General features: G+C 43.7%; 1 protein-coding gene and 1 pseudogene across 2 annotated transcripts in view; both read right to left on the bottom strand.

The window, feature by feature from the left end:
• Nucleotides 1–7,761: 7,761 nt before the first annotated feature.
• On the bottom strand, nt 7,762–8,460 carry LOC146201990 (uncharacterized; annotated as a pseudogene).
• Nucleotides 8,461–13,794: 5,334 nt separating this feature from the next.
• Nucleotides 13,795–19,384, bottom strand: part of LOC146201985 (uncharacterized) — a 110,771-nt gene continuing 105,181 nt past the window's right edge. For both annotated transcript variants that reach the window (XM_084587883.1, XM_084587884.1), the window contains 2 exons: nt 19,093–19,268; nt 13,795–16,751 (listed from right to left, as the gene is read on the bottom strand). In XM_084587883.1, coding sequence (XP_084444009.1) covers nt 16,592–16,751; nt 19,093–19,268 — 336 coding nt within the window. In that variant the 3' untranslated portion in view covers nt 13,795–16,591. The remainder of the gene's footprint in view (nt 16,752–19,092; nt 19,269–19,384) is intronic.

Below are 19,384 nucleotides of genomic sequence, written 5' to 3'. Positions count from 1 at the left end.
TATTCTGCACTCGCGCCAAGTTTCCCCGATTCTTTAAGGTTCATCACCACCACCAGGGCATCGACTGAGCGAATTGTCGATATGCTCGCAGCTCGCGCGATATATATATATATATAAGCTGTGTGTGTGTGTGTGTGTGTGCGTGCGTGCGTGCGTGCGTGCGTGCGTGCGTGTGTGTGTGTGTGTGTGTGTGTGTGTGTGTGTGTGTGTGTGTGTGTGTGTGTGTGTGTGTGTGTGTGTGTGTGTGTGTGTGTGTGTGTGTGTGTGTGTGTGTGTGTGTGTGTGTGTGTGTGTGTGTGTGTGTGTGTGTGTGTGTGTGTGTGTGTGTGTGTGTCCAGGTTTGCGTATTGTGTCATATAGTTCATGTCATAGAACCAAAGCTGAGGTCGTCGAGCCAAACTAAAGGAAACGCTCCTCAACACGCTCTCCGCAGCAGTGCAGCAAGCAGGGGCGAGCGACTAAATGCCCGCGGCGCCTGCTGCTCAAAAGCTCCAGTGACCACATGAAAACCAAGATCGACTGGTGGTTTTCTTTTATTGTATTTCGTTTGATTTAGCAACAAATATACATGTGCAAAATAGGTATGGAATATTTATATAATCCCTCGGCTACTTTAGCCATTTAATAAACAAGTATACATTATATGCATGTATATATACTACACATGCAGGCCTGCACAAAGTAATACAAGTTCCACGAAGAAAACTTTCTCTCCAGATCACTGCAGAAAAAAAAAGTTCGGAACAAGATCGTGTTCTGTACAATTAAGAGATTTTTGGTAACTGGTGCAAGTAACAGTATTAACAATTCTCATGAACCTGTCCGTTCGCAATACATAAAAACAATAAGAGGCAAAAAATTGACACAAAAAAAAAGGTAAAATAAGTGAATACATTCTTCATTTTCTGAAATGTTGAGAAAGTGTAGGAAACCAAATTAAACATTGATAGTTTGTAAACTACTGAACACCACAGTACCGCCAGCCATGATTTAATGTATTGCGCTCACAGTCGCAGTTCACCAAAACGGAACGAAAGACGAAGGTGACAAAAACCAACCAAACAAATAAAAGCTGTCTTGGTACACTGTGAGCGAAATGAATTCTTAACTCGCTGAAATTTCTGCTTCACTGACTGCTACTTCGTGTGGCCTACAAACCTATACAACACTTATATTTAGTGTCTGCCGTGGTGATATAGGTTGTGTTCGAGAAAGTTGACGTAATTTTCTGGTTTTGACATTTATTCCATATCACTTATTTTACATGGACTCTGCTTAAGCAGAGTAGCTTGTTGGCCGATTTGGTTGAACATTATTTTAAAGCAGCGCTAGAACAAGGACAGAGTGAAGCAGTTGTCGACCATTTGTCAGGACTGCCAGTGTGAACCGCGCTACCAAAGGACAGAAGTAATATGCCGAAACCAAAACCAAATAGCAAGAGAAAATATTGAAGCAGTAAGCATAGCAGATTCTAAAGAAACATGCATAAGCAGCACTTCCCTAACACTTCAAGCGAAGGAGAGGGCTTTTTTGGAAGAGAGAGGATGACGTAATAGGACATGTGACAGGACTGTTTGTCCACTTTTTATCTGCCGCTTCTTATAAAGAAAAACGCTTCATGAATAAAAATTAACTTGTCAGTTCAGCGCAGTGTGTGTTTGCCTCCTTATATCTGTTTGTGTTCTAGTGCTGTTTTAAAATAACTCTGCTTGCCAGAAAACACCACAGCTGAATCACCGGCATATGCAGTGCCACACCGTACAAACATTTATGGAGATGATTTACTCAAAAGACCATAGTAATGACCTTAGTAAAGGATGTCGGGGCAATTCGCATGAACTCTTGAGATGTTTGGCACAACATTTAAAAATGCATAGAGAAAGAGATTGGTCCCAATTTTCAAAATCCATCTACCTTGCGCAAGGGCAAGGCCAATCTACCATGTCTTTCACATCCCAAAGGAAAATGCATCAGGTCCGTCAGACGTAAACTTGAACCACACCGATCGGGTCCGTCCTCCGTACCCCTCAGAAATATTTTCCGGATCCGTCCAACATATACCGAAGAAAAACACACCAGGTCCGTCGGCCCTGCATACATTTGACAGTGCGCAGTCATAAAATTAGGTATTAAATCATTATTTTACCCCACGTCATAGCAGCAGGGTCAAGCAAAATGATAGCACAAATGGTTAGTACGTCGTGGTGCATCGAAATAAAAGCTTCCCATATAGGCCTGTGCGATTCTCGTCTTTCCTGCTTCTTCGCGCTGTTTTGTCGTTATGTCCTAGTATTCTAGGCTGATTTAGGGGCATTACAAACATTAAATATTCAGTCAGTCGACCGTGGAGAAAAGCTTACCCAAGCTTCCCACCCTTTTCAGGCACACGCAAGACGGGTAGTCAGGCGTGTTTTACATGACCGAGATTTTCATGCGGTTGGCCTAATAAACGGCATTTAACCGCATGTTCCTTGCTATCGAACTACGCAAAGCTTTAGAGTATACTCACAAGAGTAAATAAGTAAATGTCAAAAAGTAAACATGATACTAGTAAAGAAACAATGAAATTAAACTCTTGACTCTTCCATTACCATGCCTATTCAAATCGATCACTGGTGATTGATGTTTTAAATCACAGATTTAGACATGTTGGAATCATGTTTCGTGCACCTAGTTTCACCCAGTGGTGACATTCTGATTTTTGATGCACCTTTTTGAGAGTGTGCATGTGTTGTAGCGAATGAGGGCATGGCAGCCACGGTTGAAAAAAAAAAGCCTGCTACTTGCGGTAATACGGCATTAATATCAAAGTTTTGTGATCAAAAGACTTCCAGCAAGTCAAATATCGAATCATATTGTCGGCTTTGTTATCTGGCAGTGTTAAGTGGTGGTAATTACCCGAAAGTGGTACCAGCGATTCACTAGTGGGCTTTGGCTCTGAATCGGGGTGACTTAATTGCAGGAAAACGCATTCTTGAAGGTCCACTGCATATCCAACATGTATACCCGGCCTTTACAGCCAATTTGCAGCGGTTTCTGTTTGGCGCTTCATGAAAACCAGGAACTCCTTCAACGAATGGCACGAGAAATGAGGCTTTTTCCACCTGTAGTTTTTTTATGTAGCTGAAGAACGATGCTGTAAATATAGTTTATTTTTTGCACAGTGTTCTTGGGTCATTGGTCTTCAATATGTATATTCTAAATTTTCTTTCTAAATAATGTATCTGTAAATATTGTTACGTGCTTAGTACGCACAGGGGGGGGGGGGTATTTATACTGGGATTGATGGAAGCAGGACCACGACTACAAACGTCCTTCTAACCCTCGTTCTTCTTCCTCTCCAGCCTCTTCTTCCTTCCCATGATGCCCCGGAGCACGTGACGCTTCCCCCCTAGCAGACGAAGCCCCCAGGGCAAGCAGTTTAATGAAGGTGGCGGGGATATGGAACCTTTTTAGTCGAGCCACGTGCACCACCTGGATCCAGCGTGAGCATCGGCCACTTTTGGTGCGGCGGGAAATTACATAGTTCACGTCACTCAGGCACTCCACAACGACAAAAGGGCCGCTGTAGCGAAACAGTAGCTTCTGGGCTAAACCACGTTTGCGCAGCGGCGTCCACAGCAACACTAAATCACCAGGCACATGAGACATGTGGGCGTCGGTTGTCATAACACTCCTTCGAACGTTCCTGTGAGTCCAGGATGCGGAGGCGGGCAACGCGGCGAGCTTCTTCGGCTCGACATAAAGTGACAGCGATAGATGGCTCGTTGTGGAAGGAGAAAGGAAGGATGGTATCAAGACAGCTGCAGGGAACTCGAGTCGTCTCATGCTGTGCAGTGTTATACGCGTATGTAATGAAAGGGATCGATGTCATCCCAGTTCTTGTGATCAGAGTCCACGTACATCGCCAACATAGTGTTCAGAGTGCAGTTGGTCCGTTCAACAAGTCCATTCGAGTGCGGATGGTACGGTGCTGAATGACGGTAATCACAGGCGCATAGACGAAGGAGTTCTTCGATAACTTCAGCTGTAAATTGGCGCCCACGGTCACTGATCAGAACTCGTGGAGGGCCATGGCGCAGGACGAGAAATCGCAGAAGAAATTGGGATACTTCATAAGCAGTGGCTGAGGGTATTGCGGCTGTTTCTGAATATCGAGTGAGATGGTCAACACATACCACTATCCACCGGTTACCGTTCGAAGATCGCGAAAAAGGACCCAAGGGGTTGATGCCCACCTGCTCAAAGGGCGCGGTCGTTGGCACAATAGGGTGCAGTGGTCCCTTGTACTGCTGGCATTTGACACAACTGGCTACATAGCGCTGAATGGCTAGACGCATTTTCGGACAGTATAAGCGTTTCTGTGTGCGATGAAGGGTCCGGGCGACACCCAAGTGGCCCGACGTGGCATCGTCGTGCATCATTTCAAGAACGGGAATACGGAGGTTTTCCGGCACGACGAGAAGAAAGCGTGCACCTCCGGGGTTGAAATTCTTGTAAAGCAGGCCGGCACGAACGCAGAAACGCACATCTGTTGAATCATGAGCGGCAGAGAAAAGCGGTGCCAAAGTCTGATCGTTGCGTTGTTCTGTCTGGAACAGTTGAGGGTCAGGAAACGTTGCCGAGATAGGTTCCAGGTAGTCATCAAAGTTGTCATCATCACTACCAGTTGACGAAAATGGCAAGCGTGACAGACAGTCAGCGTCAGCATGTTGCCCATCGAGTGAGCCAGCCGCACGGGTCACGAAGATTTACAAGCCAACAGAGCGAATGGTGGTCGGTAACGATGGTAGAAACATTGCCATATAGGTAGGAACGAAATCGTTGCACTACAAAAACCACTGCAAGGCACTCTTGTTCAGTAACGGTGTAGTTACGTTCCGCCTTGCTCAATGAACGACTAGCATAAGCTATCACGTGCTGCTCAGTGCCATGACGCGATGAGCACAGCGCCAATGCCCACGCCACTAGCGTCGGTGTGAACTTCAATGGGGGCAGAAGGACAGAAGTGACGTAAGATAGGTCCTGATGTGAGAACGATTTTGCGGTGGCGGAAGGCAGAATCGCAGTTAGCAGTCCAACTGAACGGTGCATCTTTGTGCAAAAGGCACGTGAGTGGGTATGCGATGTCAGCGAATCTGGGCACAAAACGACGAAAATGGGAGCACAGTCCTAAAAAGCTTCGAAGCTGCTTCACTGATTTCGGTGCTGTAAAGCTGGTTACAGCCACAATCTTCTGAGGATCCGGCCGAACACCATCCTTATCGACCAAGTGACCAAGAACCATTGTTTGACGTCCGCCAAAGTGGCATTTCTTGGAGTTGAGGACGAGGCCTGTTCTCTCAATGCAGTCAAGAACGATGGCAAGGCGGCTATTGTGTTCCTGAAAGGTATTGCCGAAGATCACAATGTCATCTAAATAGCACAAATTTTCCACTTGAGTCCATGCAGAATGGTGTCCATGAATCGTTCGAACGCGGCAGATGCATCGCATAATCCAAAGGGCATTACGTTGAACTCGTAGAGACCATCGGGTGTCACAAATGACATCTTTTCTTTGTCGCTTGGGTTCATCGGTATCTGCCACTACCCCGATCTCAAGTCTACCGAGGAGATAGTACGACACCGAACGAAGACAGTCGATTGCATCGTCAATACGTGGAAGCGGATGTACATCTTTTTTTTTATTACGGCGTTAAGGCGACGATAGTCCACACAGAAACTCCATGTGTTGTCTTTCCTTTTAATGAGGATAACTGGAGCCGCCCAAGGACTTGAAGATTCCTGGATAATGCCACGTTGGAGCATGTCATGAACTTGTTCGTCAATAAGCAGACGTTCGGTCGGAGACACACGATAGGGCTTCTGTCTGATCGGGCGACAGATTCCAGTATCAATCGAATGATGGATGCGAGAATTTAGAATCGGTGGCTGATGATCTCTGGCGAAGTCGAAAACCGAAACATGTTTGGAAATTGTCAGTCAAAATTTGGCGCTCCTGTGCTCCCAAAGATGTGTTTATCATCGCCTGGATTCGAGACTCTGCCAAATGAGATGATTTCTCTTCAAGAGCATAGTTACTTAGTGCCGCCACGGAATTCGACACACCTTCCTCGTAATGAGCGAGCCTCATGCCACGAGGCAACACGTCTGGCTCGTCTGGATAGTTTACAGTCCACAGCAAGGTGTGGCCTCTGGTGACTGAAACTAGCAACGGGGCACCAAGACACTCTTCTTTGCACAGGCAAGTGTTGTAGGTTCCACTACGGCGTCGAAATCCTCACACAAATTTGTGGATGAAATAGCTTGAATGAATTCTCCGGACATCGCAGGTACAACTGTATCTTCAGACACAGAAAACGCTCCTAAATTGAACGACGAGGTTTCTATAAGAGATGACATCAACGCAGCATTCAGTAAGATCTGTCTACTACAGCAGTCTAACGTTACACTACACTGTTGCAAATGCGTGGAATGAGGCAACACTGTGAATTCAGTTCGAAACCCTTGGCCACCAATCGCAACTTTTGCATAGCACAACACCCAAAGGCACCAATGATTCACCGCCAACACCACGGAATAAGACTGCCCAGTTCAGTTCAGGCGTTCAGTCGTGTCCGACTCTTCGTGACCCTATGGACCATGTCACGCCACGCTTTCCGGTCTCTCACTATATTCTTAACATCACATAGCTTCATCTGCAATGCCTCGAGAATGCCATCTAACCATCGCGTTCGCTGCCTACCCCTTCTCCGGCGACCCTCAACCTTTCCCAACATCAAATCTTTCTCCAGCGACTCCTCTCTTCTCATCAGATGACCAAAGTAGCTGAGCTTTAACCCTCCAATGAGCAGTCAGGGTTTATGGTTTATGGTCGACAATATCGACTGATTTGATCTTCTGGCAGTCCAAGGAACTCTTAAGAGTCTTCGCCAGCACCACAATTCAAACGCGTCAATTCTTCGGCGGTCAGCCTTTTTCACAGTCCAACTCTCGCATCCATACATCACAACTGGAAAGACCATAGCACGGGTTATACGGATCTTGGTTGGCAGACTAAGACTGCCCAGTCACCACTAAACATTACTTTCCTACCTAAACGGTTCTTAAAACTCAAACTCATAACAGATACTGTAGCTCCAACCTCCACAAGAGCCATTGTTCTCACACCATCAATAAACACTTCCAATTTGTTCTTTAGCATAAACACGGATAGAGGTATGGACGTCATCGACTCGTCGGCGGCTTCACCTCCATCGGCCGCACCTCCTAGTTTCCCGGAGGCGGAGAGGAAGAACGACATCGCGGGGAAGGTGACCGCCGCTGGCGCTGGGGTGGCGGCGTCACACTGCGATCAAATGCAGGTAATGAACTCCGCAAATAAGTCGAATGGTATGTGTCCCAAGCGGACATAATCGGGGATTGCTGCTGTTCAGTGTGCAGTCGTCCGTGAATGTTCGCTGGGGGTCGGTAGTATTGAGCAGGGAAGCGGCGGCAGCAATATCTAGCGAGGTGCCCTGCAATGCCACACCTGTAACACACAGGTTGAGGGTGCCAGCGATCAGCATAAGAGTCCTGACTAACAAAGTTGCGACGTTGGTTGTAGCCAGGCTCTCGCTGCTGACGAACCACGTCTCTAGGGTAGGCGGACCTCCTTCCCGTCGGCCGATGGACATAACTTTGGGCAGAGTTGTTATGATCGTCCATATCCGAAGCGCCTCTAGGTTGTACCCACGGAGTGGAAAGTGCGGCAACATCTGCCTACGGTGCACTATTGTGCTGCAGATATTCTTCACGGCAGATGGTGTCCCTGGACCTGGACAGTTCCTCACGTACGATTTCCCGTATCATATCAGCCATTGGAAGTTGAGAACATGCTTCAACACTGGCTACAAAGGTTACATTGGCCAGTCTTCCAAATTTAGGGGTGATTCGACGCAGCTCGAGAGCTTCAAATGTTCTGCAGTGTTTTATAACGTCGGTGCTTAGGCTCTCTTTGCTAATCAGGAAATTGTAAACATCTTCCGCTATTCCTTTTAAGAGGTGGCCGACTTTATCTTCTTCGTGCATGCTGGAATTCACTGGCTTGCATAGCTTTAAAATAGCCTCGATGTATGCAGTGCGTTTCTCTGGGGACTTGCGCTCGGTGAAGAAATGTCTGTTCCGCACGCTTTTTCTTGGCAGGTTCGTCCCCAAAATTTTTCTTTATCTCGCTTGTAAAGGTAGCCCATGTAGTTAGTGAATCCTCATGATAGTCGAACCAGTCGAAGGCAGTTGCAGCAAGGAAAAACACCACATTAGCCAGTTCCAGCGATTGCATTTGCTCACCCTTTCGTAGTGTTTGAGCCACTCGTCGACGTCTTCATCAGGTTTTCCAAAAAATGTCCGGGGCTCTCGGTAGTGTGGCCAGTTGTTCGCCGTCGATGGTCCCAGTTGTTCGGTATTGCCATCTTCAGTCATGTCCAATGGCACCAGTGGCAACCCAGCGAGTCTACGACACCTTCAATGGATGGAACACTCTGTGGTCGATACCCCAAGCACCTCTCACCACAGCTGTTACGTGCTTAGAACGCACAGGGGAGTTTATTTACAGTGGGATTGATGGAAGCAGGACCACGACTACAAACGTCCTTCTAACCCTCGTTCTTCTTCTTCCTCTCCAGCCTCTTCTTCCTTCCCTTGATGCCTCAAAGCACATGACAATATCATGCCTTTTCTGTCTTATTTTTATCAACTCCCCACAAAAATGGCAATTTTCCGATTTTTTGTGTTCCCTAACAAATGTCTTGCATTGTAGCTTATATTTTTGGAAAGAGCATTTCATTATGTGCAAACCTAAGACATGGCAAGCACGGGAACTGGTTGTCCTGTCTTCCCGGGAGATACTCCCAAATTCGGCAGAGCCATGGTGCAGGGCACCGACCTAAGACGGAACGCAACCAAGAACCACCAACGAACCTTCAGCAACTTCCACTTGCACCTCGGGTTCACAGGTTCCCACCCCTTGGCCTGAGCTCTGTATGCTGTAATGTGTGCTGCAGTATTATTTGTACTGGGAAAAAATTTTTTTGAGACTTATGAAAAATATGGCAATTTTCTTGTGGTAACAAAGGAGTTAAATACTCACAGCTATTTAGAAAAAGCCAAGTGCATCAGACCAAATTAACACCAACAACATGCCAACTACTGCAGGAAAAAAAAAACAGCCATCAAATAAACGACATCAGTAAGTGGAAGAATCACTGCATAGCGAAAATTCTACAAAATTCAATGGTCAGGTGAAAACAGATGAACCCAAGTTTCTTTAGTTTATAATTTGTAATTACACTGAATACATTTGACAGCCTTACATTTAGGAATGGCTGCACATAAAATGCACAAGTCCGTTAACCATAATGAGTAGAACAGCAAGGAATGATGTAGTAGCTATCTTTTGACCCGAGGCATCTACTCGGAATGTACTAGACTTTATGCCCACTTGGCCAAACACAGAGGTATTCTATCAACTATTTCAAACAAACGAGAATTGAAGTTTGGCCTTAGAAAATTAAAAACATCACATTCTGCTCAAAGTTTAGGTCGTAAGTAGTTTATTAATTTGAGTGCAAGATGGAATTGAGTTTGTTGTGCCAACAAAATGCACAGTGACTGTAAACTACTAGACATGTATGATTGATCTAATAAAAAATGGAATGCAGTTTCTAACACTGATCTGCAAACAAGAAAAAACAGCATGTAACTTCCAACAAACTTGGTTCAGGTGAAAATTCCAATATGAGTTGAAGTAGAAAAGTAAACATATTTTACACAGAATTCATAAACCAGTGGTGCAAAGGAGATGGAAAGGGGGGCTAATACGTGAGTAGAAGTAAACAACTGTCAAGGAGGTGGAAAGGGGGGCTAATACGTGAGTAGAAGTAAACAACTGTCAAGCATCAGTTCTTTAATGGGTTGCAAAAACATAGCAAAATTGAAACTGGTCAATAATTTTCAATCTTAATCTTATTTTGTGGCCTGCTTTTAAGCCTGGAATGACAATGGCAGTTTTCATTAGGACTTTTATTTTTGCAATTGCAATAATATGGTCATGAGTCAGGATCGCACATTTAAGAACATGAAGAAATTACAAGGGACTTTAGCAACTAAAGTATTGAAAGGCAAAAGCCTGAGAAGCCTCATCTTAATTGTCTAGCGTTCCTGCCATCTGCAATCCCACACAACACGCGCCAAGGAACGCCACGCGACAGGAGCGATGGCGCACCATCCAAACGCACACTTGTTGGAGAAAGGGTGACAGGTACTGCGTCTTTCCTCCAGAAATCTCACCTTGTCTAGCATTTCTGCCATCTGCAATCCCACACTTTGAACATACGACAAGGAACGCCACGCGACAGCTGCTACATAAGCGGGACACACTTTGTCCACGACAGTATGAGCCATTAAATAAAATTAGAGGGTCTCTGAAAGCGTACCCTTCCAATCCTATCATTTGCCTCCCATCGTTAGCCTCTTGTCGCATTCATTGCAGTGCTACATATAATTATAATTGGTTTACAGGAAAGTGCGAGTTTGGACAGTACACCATCGCTCCTGTCTGGTGGTGTTCCTTGGCGCACGTTCAAATGTGGCATTGCAGATGGCATCCCGCCTCGGCCAATCAGAATGCCGTGTGTGTGTGTGTGTGTGTGTGGGGGGGGGGGGGCATAGGTTTTTAGGAGCCCAAGAATCGCTTAGCAGACCCCAGGGGAGACCTCCATTTGCAATAGCACAAGAAACTATCTTGTTAATATTACTATCTTGTGTAAATGTTAATTTCTGTTACTACTAAGGCATCAAAAGGTGGTCACAAAGGTAATGTTAATGCAGAGTACAGTGTTTACGAATGCTGCAGGTATTGACGTGTAAAATACGGATAATACTGCTGGCTGCAAATAGAACTTGTGGAAAGTTGGTACAGGCTGCTGGAGGCAAATTGTCCATGACTGCACAATGTTTTCAATATCCATATATCACTCTCATTTAAATAACTGAAGCAACTTCAGATTTTCTTGCAAAAATATTTCCATCTCTGGTTTAAACATATTAAACATATATGCTTTCCCTTTGCCCAGGAAAGGTTAAACAATTTATAATATACACAGGTCAGGCTGCCATTAACGTCGTCTGCACTAGGATGAATAGAATAGCAGAAATTTCAGTGGCAGCAAAACCTGAAAGTTCTAGTTACAGATAACTATTGAGAAAACCATATTTAAGTTTTAATCAGTCTACAAAATTTCCATGGATTTCAACACTGCGTTTCCAGCTGCACTGCCCCATATCATTCAGATCCCATAAGTGAATTCTGAGCAACCAAATGCGACAGAGACAAGATGCAGTGTGGAGCTCTGAATTGGAAGCTGCTGCCGCATAACCTAAAGAAATGCAGGGAAAATGAGGGGCTTCAATATGAGATGCATAAGACAGAAGCCAACAGCCACTGACAGAGAGAAAAGCATAAGGGATTCTTTTTGTGTGTGATCAGTGTGAAGCAATAATGTAATTGCGGATGTTATCGATTAGAAAGTAGAAAAAAACCACGTGCCATTGGTGGGACCCGAGCTAATAAAATCACACCAGCGGCATTCGTATTTTTTTTCTTCAACTTCCTAGCACTCTATCTCTATGATTACCTTGTTCATCATCATCATCAGCCTGACTATACCCACTGCAGGGCGAAGGCCTCTCCCATTGGCGACCCATGCCCATTTCTTCTTAATTTCCACTTACCTTGTTACTTCACATTGATCAAAACACACACACACAAAAAAAGCATTTGCTTTCTTTTACGTCAGTGTGTGCTAGCTCCTTTCTTATGTAGCATGTCATTTATCTGAAAGTAACTGAACTTACCAGGCAAGCTTTCCGATTGTTGCTTTGAAAGTAAGCAGCTCCCATACTTTTGGCATAAGAACACCAACAGATGAGTGAACTTTACAAGATCAATAATGCAATTTACACGTTTTGCGAAAGACATCTTATCATAAGCAACAGCCTTAACAGTCGAGCAGTTCTTCCCAACATAATCTCAACAGGTTAGGAATTTTTCATCCAACAGTTTTGGGTAAGCTGTACAAGTACCAGACAAGATGGAACAGTCATTGGCTAAATTGACTAACTGATAATGAAGTAGAGGGTACTGCTGCTTCATGCAATCATGCTTGATAGACACAGGCTTTAAGTACAGGCAGCGGGTCAGCACATGTAATCATCACATGTAATCGTTGAAGGGCCAAGCAGTTCATGATGCTGAGGACAGCAATCTGTTGCCCACCTATAACAGTTGAGCCAGAGGCAGCATGCACTGCAGATGTCTCGATCCTCGAGACGGTGAATGTGTGCCAAAGATCCACTGGCAACATTGTAAGCGATGTCATTTATATACCATCATGAAGAGCCTGCACAACTACAAAAGAAACATTCAGAACCTTGACGACAATTCCAGTGAAGCTTGCTGGACAAAAGCTTTAAGTAGAGGCAGCCAGAACTGTATGACATCAATAACAGGCCAATCAGTTCACTATGTCGAAGATGGCAATGGCAAGCAGCCAAAACTGTATGGCATCGATAACAGGCCAGTCAGTTCACTATGTCGAAGATGGCAATGGCAATGTGCTGCATGCTCCCAGGGATCTGAATCCCAGATCCCTGGGATTCAGATCCATGACTACACAAGCAGTGCCATGCGCTGCCTTCAGAGTTGCAGAGTTACAGCAGAAATGTTCAGTACCAAGTAGTCACTCGACTGCTGAGGAGGCATGTGTCCATGGAGTGCAGGAACTGAAATGGGCACTATGTACCAAGAATATCTTGCATTGCTGTTTGGCAGGTGACATCTTTATTAGTTTTCAGTATGTCACTTTTGCAAATGTGCCATTGCTACCCCACTAGATGATTATAGTTTCCAGCATCAAGCTACATAATACCGGGCGCATATATAGAGAAAAAAAATTCTGGTAAAAATTTTCTATAGCAATTTTAACAAAACTGCCCTGGCACCAAGTATTTTATATAAAAGCTTTTCTTTGCCCTGAAAAAATTTTGATGGAATGGTATGTCCAGAAATGGTGCGTGCACATCTACCTGCCAGGTGATGTGCCAGCATTGCTATTGCCCCAAAGTGAGCCTATGCCACCATTGTGTAGCAATTTCTGCTATACAACAAAGCTGACTTGTAGGTATTGCAAGTGGTCTATCCATGGAGGAAGGAAACAAACAACTAAGGAGAGGCCCTTGCCATTCCCAATGCATTGGAGAAAGTGTGGCGGAAGTGACATCAAAATTTAGGCTTAGCCAAGTCGGGCTATTAGCAACGGCATCACTGTTGCTATGAAAACTTGGGCCACTAGCAAAACAGCGTTGCTAAGGGAGGGCCCGAGGCACATGAGCATTACGGAGAAAGAAAATGCAGAAGGTAAAGGAGGCGGAGAGACCATGAGGCCATGCCGGCTTCAAAAAAGTGACGTCAGGGCCTTTCTTGCCTTTTTAAATTTTTTCCTTCCTCCATGGGTCTATATTCACAAATGTCTTGTCACGCACCCTTGAGTTCTGCCTGAGACTACCAGAAGCAAGAAGTCATGTTTTACATCATAAGTTATGCATCATAGAGATCAGTGTTCAAAGAATTAATGAAAACAAGCTGAACACTGTGATCACATGAGCAAATCAAATCATAAAAGCTCACACCTTACAACAGTGCTACATCACATTTTTAATACAGGTGGCAATCAGTAAAGAAAACTTGAACGCATACACTTCAATAAAATAACATTTATTTTCCAAAATGAAGGTTTCTAAATACAGGAAAAAAATTACGGCCATAGATAGACGAATACATTTCGTTCTTCAGCTATAAGGATCTGTGCCACAGTAATGCTGCTCAACTCTGCAATGTACACAAATACAATGTAAATACACAAATTGGCGATGTAAAGTGCCAGTCACGAAAAATTCGATGCGCAGTTAAAATACAATATCAACTAAAAAAGTCCTTCAAAACTCCGTTGATGACTTGATAGTATTATATATATATATATAGGTGTCCTAGCTATTGATCCAAGGGTTAAAAAATAAATTATTAGATGTAGACCAGGGAAACCAGTTGCATACAACTGTCAGCTGCCCTGTGCACCACAAGCAATTTGTTTTTTGTTGTGTAATTATTTATTTTGCTAATTATGATAATTTTCTAATTTACTAAAGAAGGTCATAAATGCGGATGGAAAGTTGGAGAGCACCTTCAGAAACCCCCATTCCATTAATTGTGATAAAGAAAATCTCGTGTACTTTTTTTTTTTTATCAGTCTCAAAAGAAAGCCCGCAAAATACAAATAAAATCACGTAACTAGCGGATTCGCGCACCACAATTGTGGTGCTCTCAGTCGTGGTTAGAGTGAACAAAATCAGCCGTGCCAGCGACTTAACGGTCCTGTTGCAGCAACAGCAGCAGGCTGATATGTTGGTGGTGATTGGAGCGAGCTCGTCATACTTGCTGCTACTTGCACTGTCACGTGCGCTGGCTGGCTGACGGGGGCAAAGAAACCATTGCAGGCATATCGGCCTGCTGCTATAACGGGGCCAAAGAGACACGGCCACAGTTGATTTAATTCGCCAGAACCACAACTGAGAGCACCACAATCGTGGTGCTCAAATGCGCTAGTCACACAATTTTATTCGTATTTTCCGAGCTTTCTCTTAACCTGGAAATAAAGGCATACGAGAGGCTTTCTTTACCGCAATTAATGAAATGGGGGTTTCCGAAGGTGCTCTCCAACTTTCCAATTCCTATTTATGGCCTAAAGTCAATATTTAGTAAATTAAAAAATTATGGTAATTAGCCAAGTAACCACTAAACAAAAATTTGCCTGTGGTGCGCAAAGCAGCTGACAGTTGTATGCAACTCGTTTATTTTATTTTTTAACTTTTGGTTTCAAGTTAGCTGAAGCACCTGTTATATATATATATATATATATCAGAGGCATACACAATGGGTTCCATTACACTTTTGCGTGCGTAACAACCATTCCTGCAATGTACTGTTAGTACACTGTAGAACGAGAACAGAACAAGTGAGGATGAAAAGTTACACATTCTTTCACCAAGAACTCATAAAATGACAACACACTAAAACCATGAGAAACACAGAAACAATCTTGGTGCACATTAAGAAAAAGAAAGGCCTCTGCTCTAGCCTAAACGCTAGCATTCCTTCATTAACAGTTCCTGAAGGAATGCTTAAAGTTTAATAAAAACATCGCAACTTTGTCCTTAATGTCTTTCGACAGTTTTCGTTACTCAAAATCGACTGCAAACTTTTATAAAAATGCCCACGCAGGAAATAAGGTATCCACCTTACTACATCAAGTAATCACATATTCTAAGAACCAAATAGTAGTTGGCTTAACTAAAAGCAAGAACAACAAAAGTACAGTGACAAACTTAAACTACACCACTAATATGTAACAGTACAGGTGTCAGCAGTGTGCTCCACAATGGGTTCCATTACACCTTTGCGAGCCTATTAACCATTCCTGCAATGTACTGCTAGTACACTGTAGAACGAGAACAGAAGTCAGGATGAAAAGGTACACACTCTTTTGCCAAGAACTCTTAAAATGACAACATACTAAAACCATGAGAAACACAAAAATAATTGTAGTGCAAATTAAGAAAAAGAAAGGCCTCTGCTCTGGCCTAAACACTAGCATTCCTTCATTAACAGTTTTTAAAGGAATGCCAAAGATAAGTTGAATAAAAGCTCAAAATTTTGTTTAAATGTCTTTCGACAGTTTTCATTACTCAAAATCTACTGTGAACATTTATAAAAATGTCCACACAGGAAATAAGATATCCACCTTACAACATCAAGTAATCATATATTCTGAGAACCAAATAGTAGTTGGCTTAACTAAAAGCAAGAACAACCAAAGTACAGTGACAAACTTAAACTACACCACTGATATGAAACACAGTACAGGTGTCAGCAGTGTGCTCCACAAAGGGGTTCCATTACACCTTTGCGTGCCTATTAACCATTCCTGCAATGTACTGCTAGTACACTGTAGAACGAGAAAACAAGTGAGGATGAAAAGTTACACATTCTTTCAACCAAGAACTCATAAAATGACAACACACTAGACCCATGAGAAACACAAAAATAATCATAGTGCACATTAAGAAAAAAAAAAGGCCCCTGCTCTGGCCTAAACGCTAGCATTCCTTCGTTAACAGTTTTTTAAAGGAATGCTAAAGGCAAGTTTAATAAAAACCTCAAAACTTTGTCCTTAATGTCTTTCGACAGTTTTCATTACTGAAAATTACTGCGAACATTCATAAAAATGCCCACACAGGAAATAAAATATGCACCTTACAACATCAAGTAATCACATATTCTGAGAACCAAATAGTAGTTGGCTTAACTAAAAGCAAGACCAGCCAAAGTGCTGTGACAAACTAAAACACTAATATGTAACACAGTACAGGTGCCAGCAGTGTGCTCCACGGCTCGTACTGAAGTAGATGGCAGTGAAAGCAGCCAAACAGCGAGCTGCAACTAGTTGGCTCCGGAAGACTGGGCTTGAGCCTCTTCTCGGCGCTGGTAGGTAAGGAGCGTCTCACCAATGTGCTCTTTGGAATACCTGCACTTCGGTGAGCCACACTCACACGTGAACGATTTGCACTTGATAATCCAGAATTTCTCGCCATAGTCAAACCTGCAGCAGCAAAAGCAGAGGGAAAACAAAGCTTACCAGAAAAACTTGGCACAAAATCCGTTTCTGATGAACTTGTTTCCATCAAGCCCAATGACACATACATTGCAAATGGCCACTTTTTATTTAATTCGATGTCAAGCATTATGCTCGCATATCCCCACTTGAGTGGAAGTGACTGGTACAACAATACTCACCGGCAAGGAAGGAAACAAAAAACGAGCACCTTTACTGCAATAAATTCCATGCTCAGTAAACAATACTGCATATACACATAAATAATTGGAGTTTGAAGCCTAATGAGCATGAAAAATGAGCATGAGTCCTCGTTATAAAGGAAGTTCCAATGTTAAAGCTGGCAGTGCTATGGTGGCAGTTTTTCATGCCGCTATTTTCATACTTCACTATTGCAATCGCAAAGTGTGGCGGGGAAAACGTGGTTTAATTGTAAAGCCTGCTGTAGATGCTTTTGAATATATTAGACAATTTGTCTGAACTAAAATGTGCAGAAACATCCAGTTGCTCAAAAGCAGGCCTTCTGGCGATTGATTGTTACCACAAATCGTGCAAAATTTACCAGAAACGTATCGCCTTCCCAGTTGACGAAAATAAGCCGAACATCCCGCACGTGCTGCTGCTACACTTGAGCTACATGCGAGCGAAAAAGGGAGTGACGTGGGCAGCGCGGCGAAAGCGATCGCTGTCGCCTACTTGACAAGATATACATGCACGCGACAGCACAAACTGATGGCAACGACGCTCTGTGTTGCCGACATAGTGCGCATCCTTCTATAATGTAGTACACAGCAAAACTATTTGCAAATGCAACAGAACAATTGCAGGAATTGAATTATCTTGCGACAACATGCAAAGCAAAATGCATTTACAGCACACCGTATTGAGTCTTGCGCTGTATACAAGTGGTCACGTGACCTTGTTTTTTTTTTTTTTTTTTTTTTTTTTTTTTTTTTTTTTTTTGAGATTAGACGTTGAATCCTTGCACCACTGTTGGTACAAAGCTAGAAATTTATGCGGCAAAGCACAATCATAAGGCAACACTGCAAAAAAAAAAAAAAAAAGCACCACCACCTGCGAAATGAACAGCAGTGACGTAGTATCCACTTCATGATCATGCACACACTTCCGGCCAAACGAGCAAAATTTTCTACTTCAGCAAATCCGAGCGACAAACCAAGCGACACATACATTTCTGTTTGCGCAATGCGTGCCGCCGTCGTACTCACGCGAGTTGTCGCATACATTCATGTAGCTCAGCCTTGAGAATGGTTGCTTGCAAAATTTTACAATAGTTCTTAACTTTTTTGAGACTACCAAGGTCGCAAGCTGCTGAAAAATAAAAATCCAAGCTCGCATTATTGCTTTAGACCAATTAATACTTCAGAAATGCTGCCGGCTACCGCGCACCAGTTTTCGCTGCCGCTCCACAGCGACAGTCGGGAGCCGGTTTCGACCACCGCGCCACCTACCTCGGGAAGCCGCTGGGCGCCGCCGCGATGTACAGCGAAGGCCGGGATTTTTCAAACTGAAGCTGGTTCTAGTAATGTTGAGGGTGACAGCGCTTAACACCAACCTATGCCGTTTTAATGATGCACCATGTCTTGGCGGGTCGACGGCATCTCAATTACCATACCTAATCGAGTAAACCCGCCCTGCACTTTTGCTTGAGAAGGTCAAAAAGAAAACCGCTAGTCATTACAGTGTCCCTCCATTTCACGCCACTGCAGTCTACAACACAGTAACATCATGCCATGTTTATCTTTTGATGTTAGCTCCTGCAGAGGGCATGTGAAGGGGGGTGGGGGGGGAGCAGCTTGGCAGAGTGCTAGTGGCCTTGACAGGAGTGCTGGCAGGGCCTTGCTCACTGAAGCAAGCTTGGATTTCTGATTGTTCGCTTTGTCACGTGCGTCATCCACTGCCACAAAATTATTAGAATGTGTGATACTAGCAGAAAACGCCTTTTTGAACAATGCTAAAAGGTTTGCATCAGAATAGCGGCTGACCGCCCAAGGTGTTCTTGCAATGAAATTTTTTGCCTGGGCCAGATTTTCTGTGGTGTTCGATTAATTTCAAAACCCGGTTAATCTGATCTTTCTTCTTGGTCCCAACGACTTCGAATCAACAAGGTTTTACTGTAAGTAGCTTAAAAATGTACTGAAAATATATCTGGCCAACCAAAATTTTGAAATTTGTTTCAATGAACAAAAAGTATGAATTACCCAAGTTTGATTTACTGTAAGTCTACTGTAGCTACAATATCAATCTATATCAATCTTCAAAAACAAGAAAAATAGGAGGTTTTGATGCTGCTCTATATATTGCTCACCCCAGTTCTTCATTGCGGGCAATAGGGCGTGAACTAAAGAATGCCATCCGAGGAAAACGCAGGTCTTGGTGGTCCACAAAAACACGTACAGGAACAAGGTTTGGCTCGCATAGGTGGTTGATGAACCGGCTTATGTTGCCATAGTGCCGGGCATCCAGACAGTAGGTCTCTCCATCCTGCACAGCATATCAATGTCACTACAGTTACACTTAGAGGTTTACAATCAGCAACAACTAGGTTTCAACAATTTTCAACCAGCATGCAATTTTTGGCATTAACCCTTTGAGGGTTT

The sequence above is a fragment of the Amblyomma maculatum genome, chromosome 1 (assembly GCF_055883805.1).
Source record: "Amblyomma maculatum isolate TAMU_Amacu chromosome 1, ASM5588380v1, whole genome shotgun sequence".
NCBI classification, from domain to species: domain Eukaryota; kingdom Metazoa; phylum Arthropoda; class Arachnida; order Ixodida; family Ixodidae; genus Amblyomma; species Amblyomma maculatum.
Note: the sequence above shows the minus strand (reverse complement) of the source record. Positions and strands in the feature narration are given on the sequence as shown.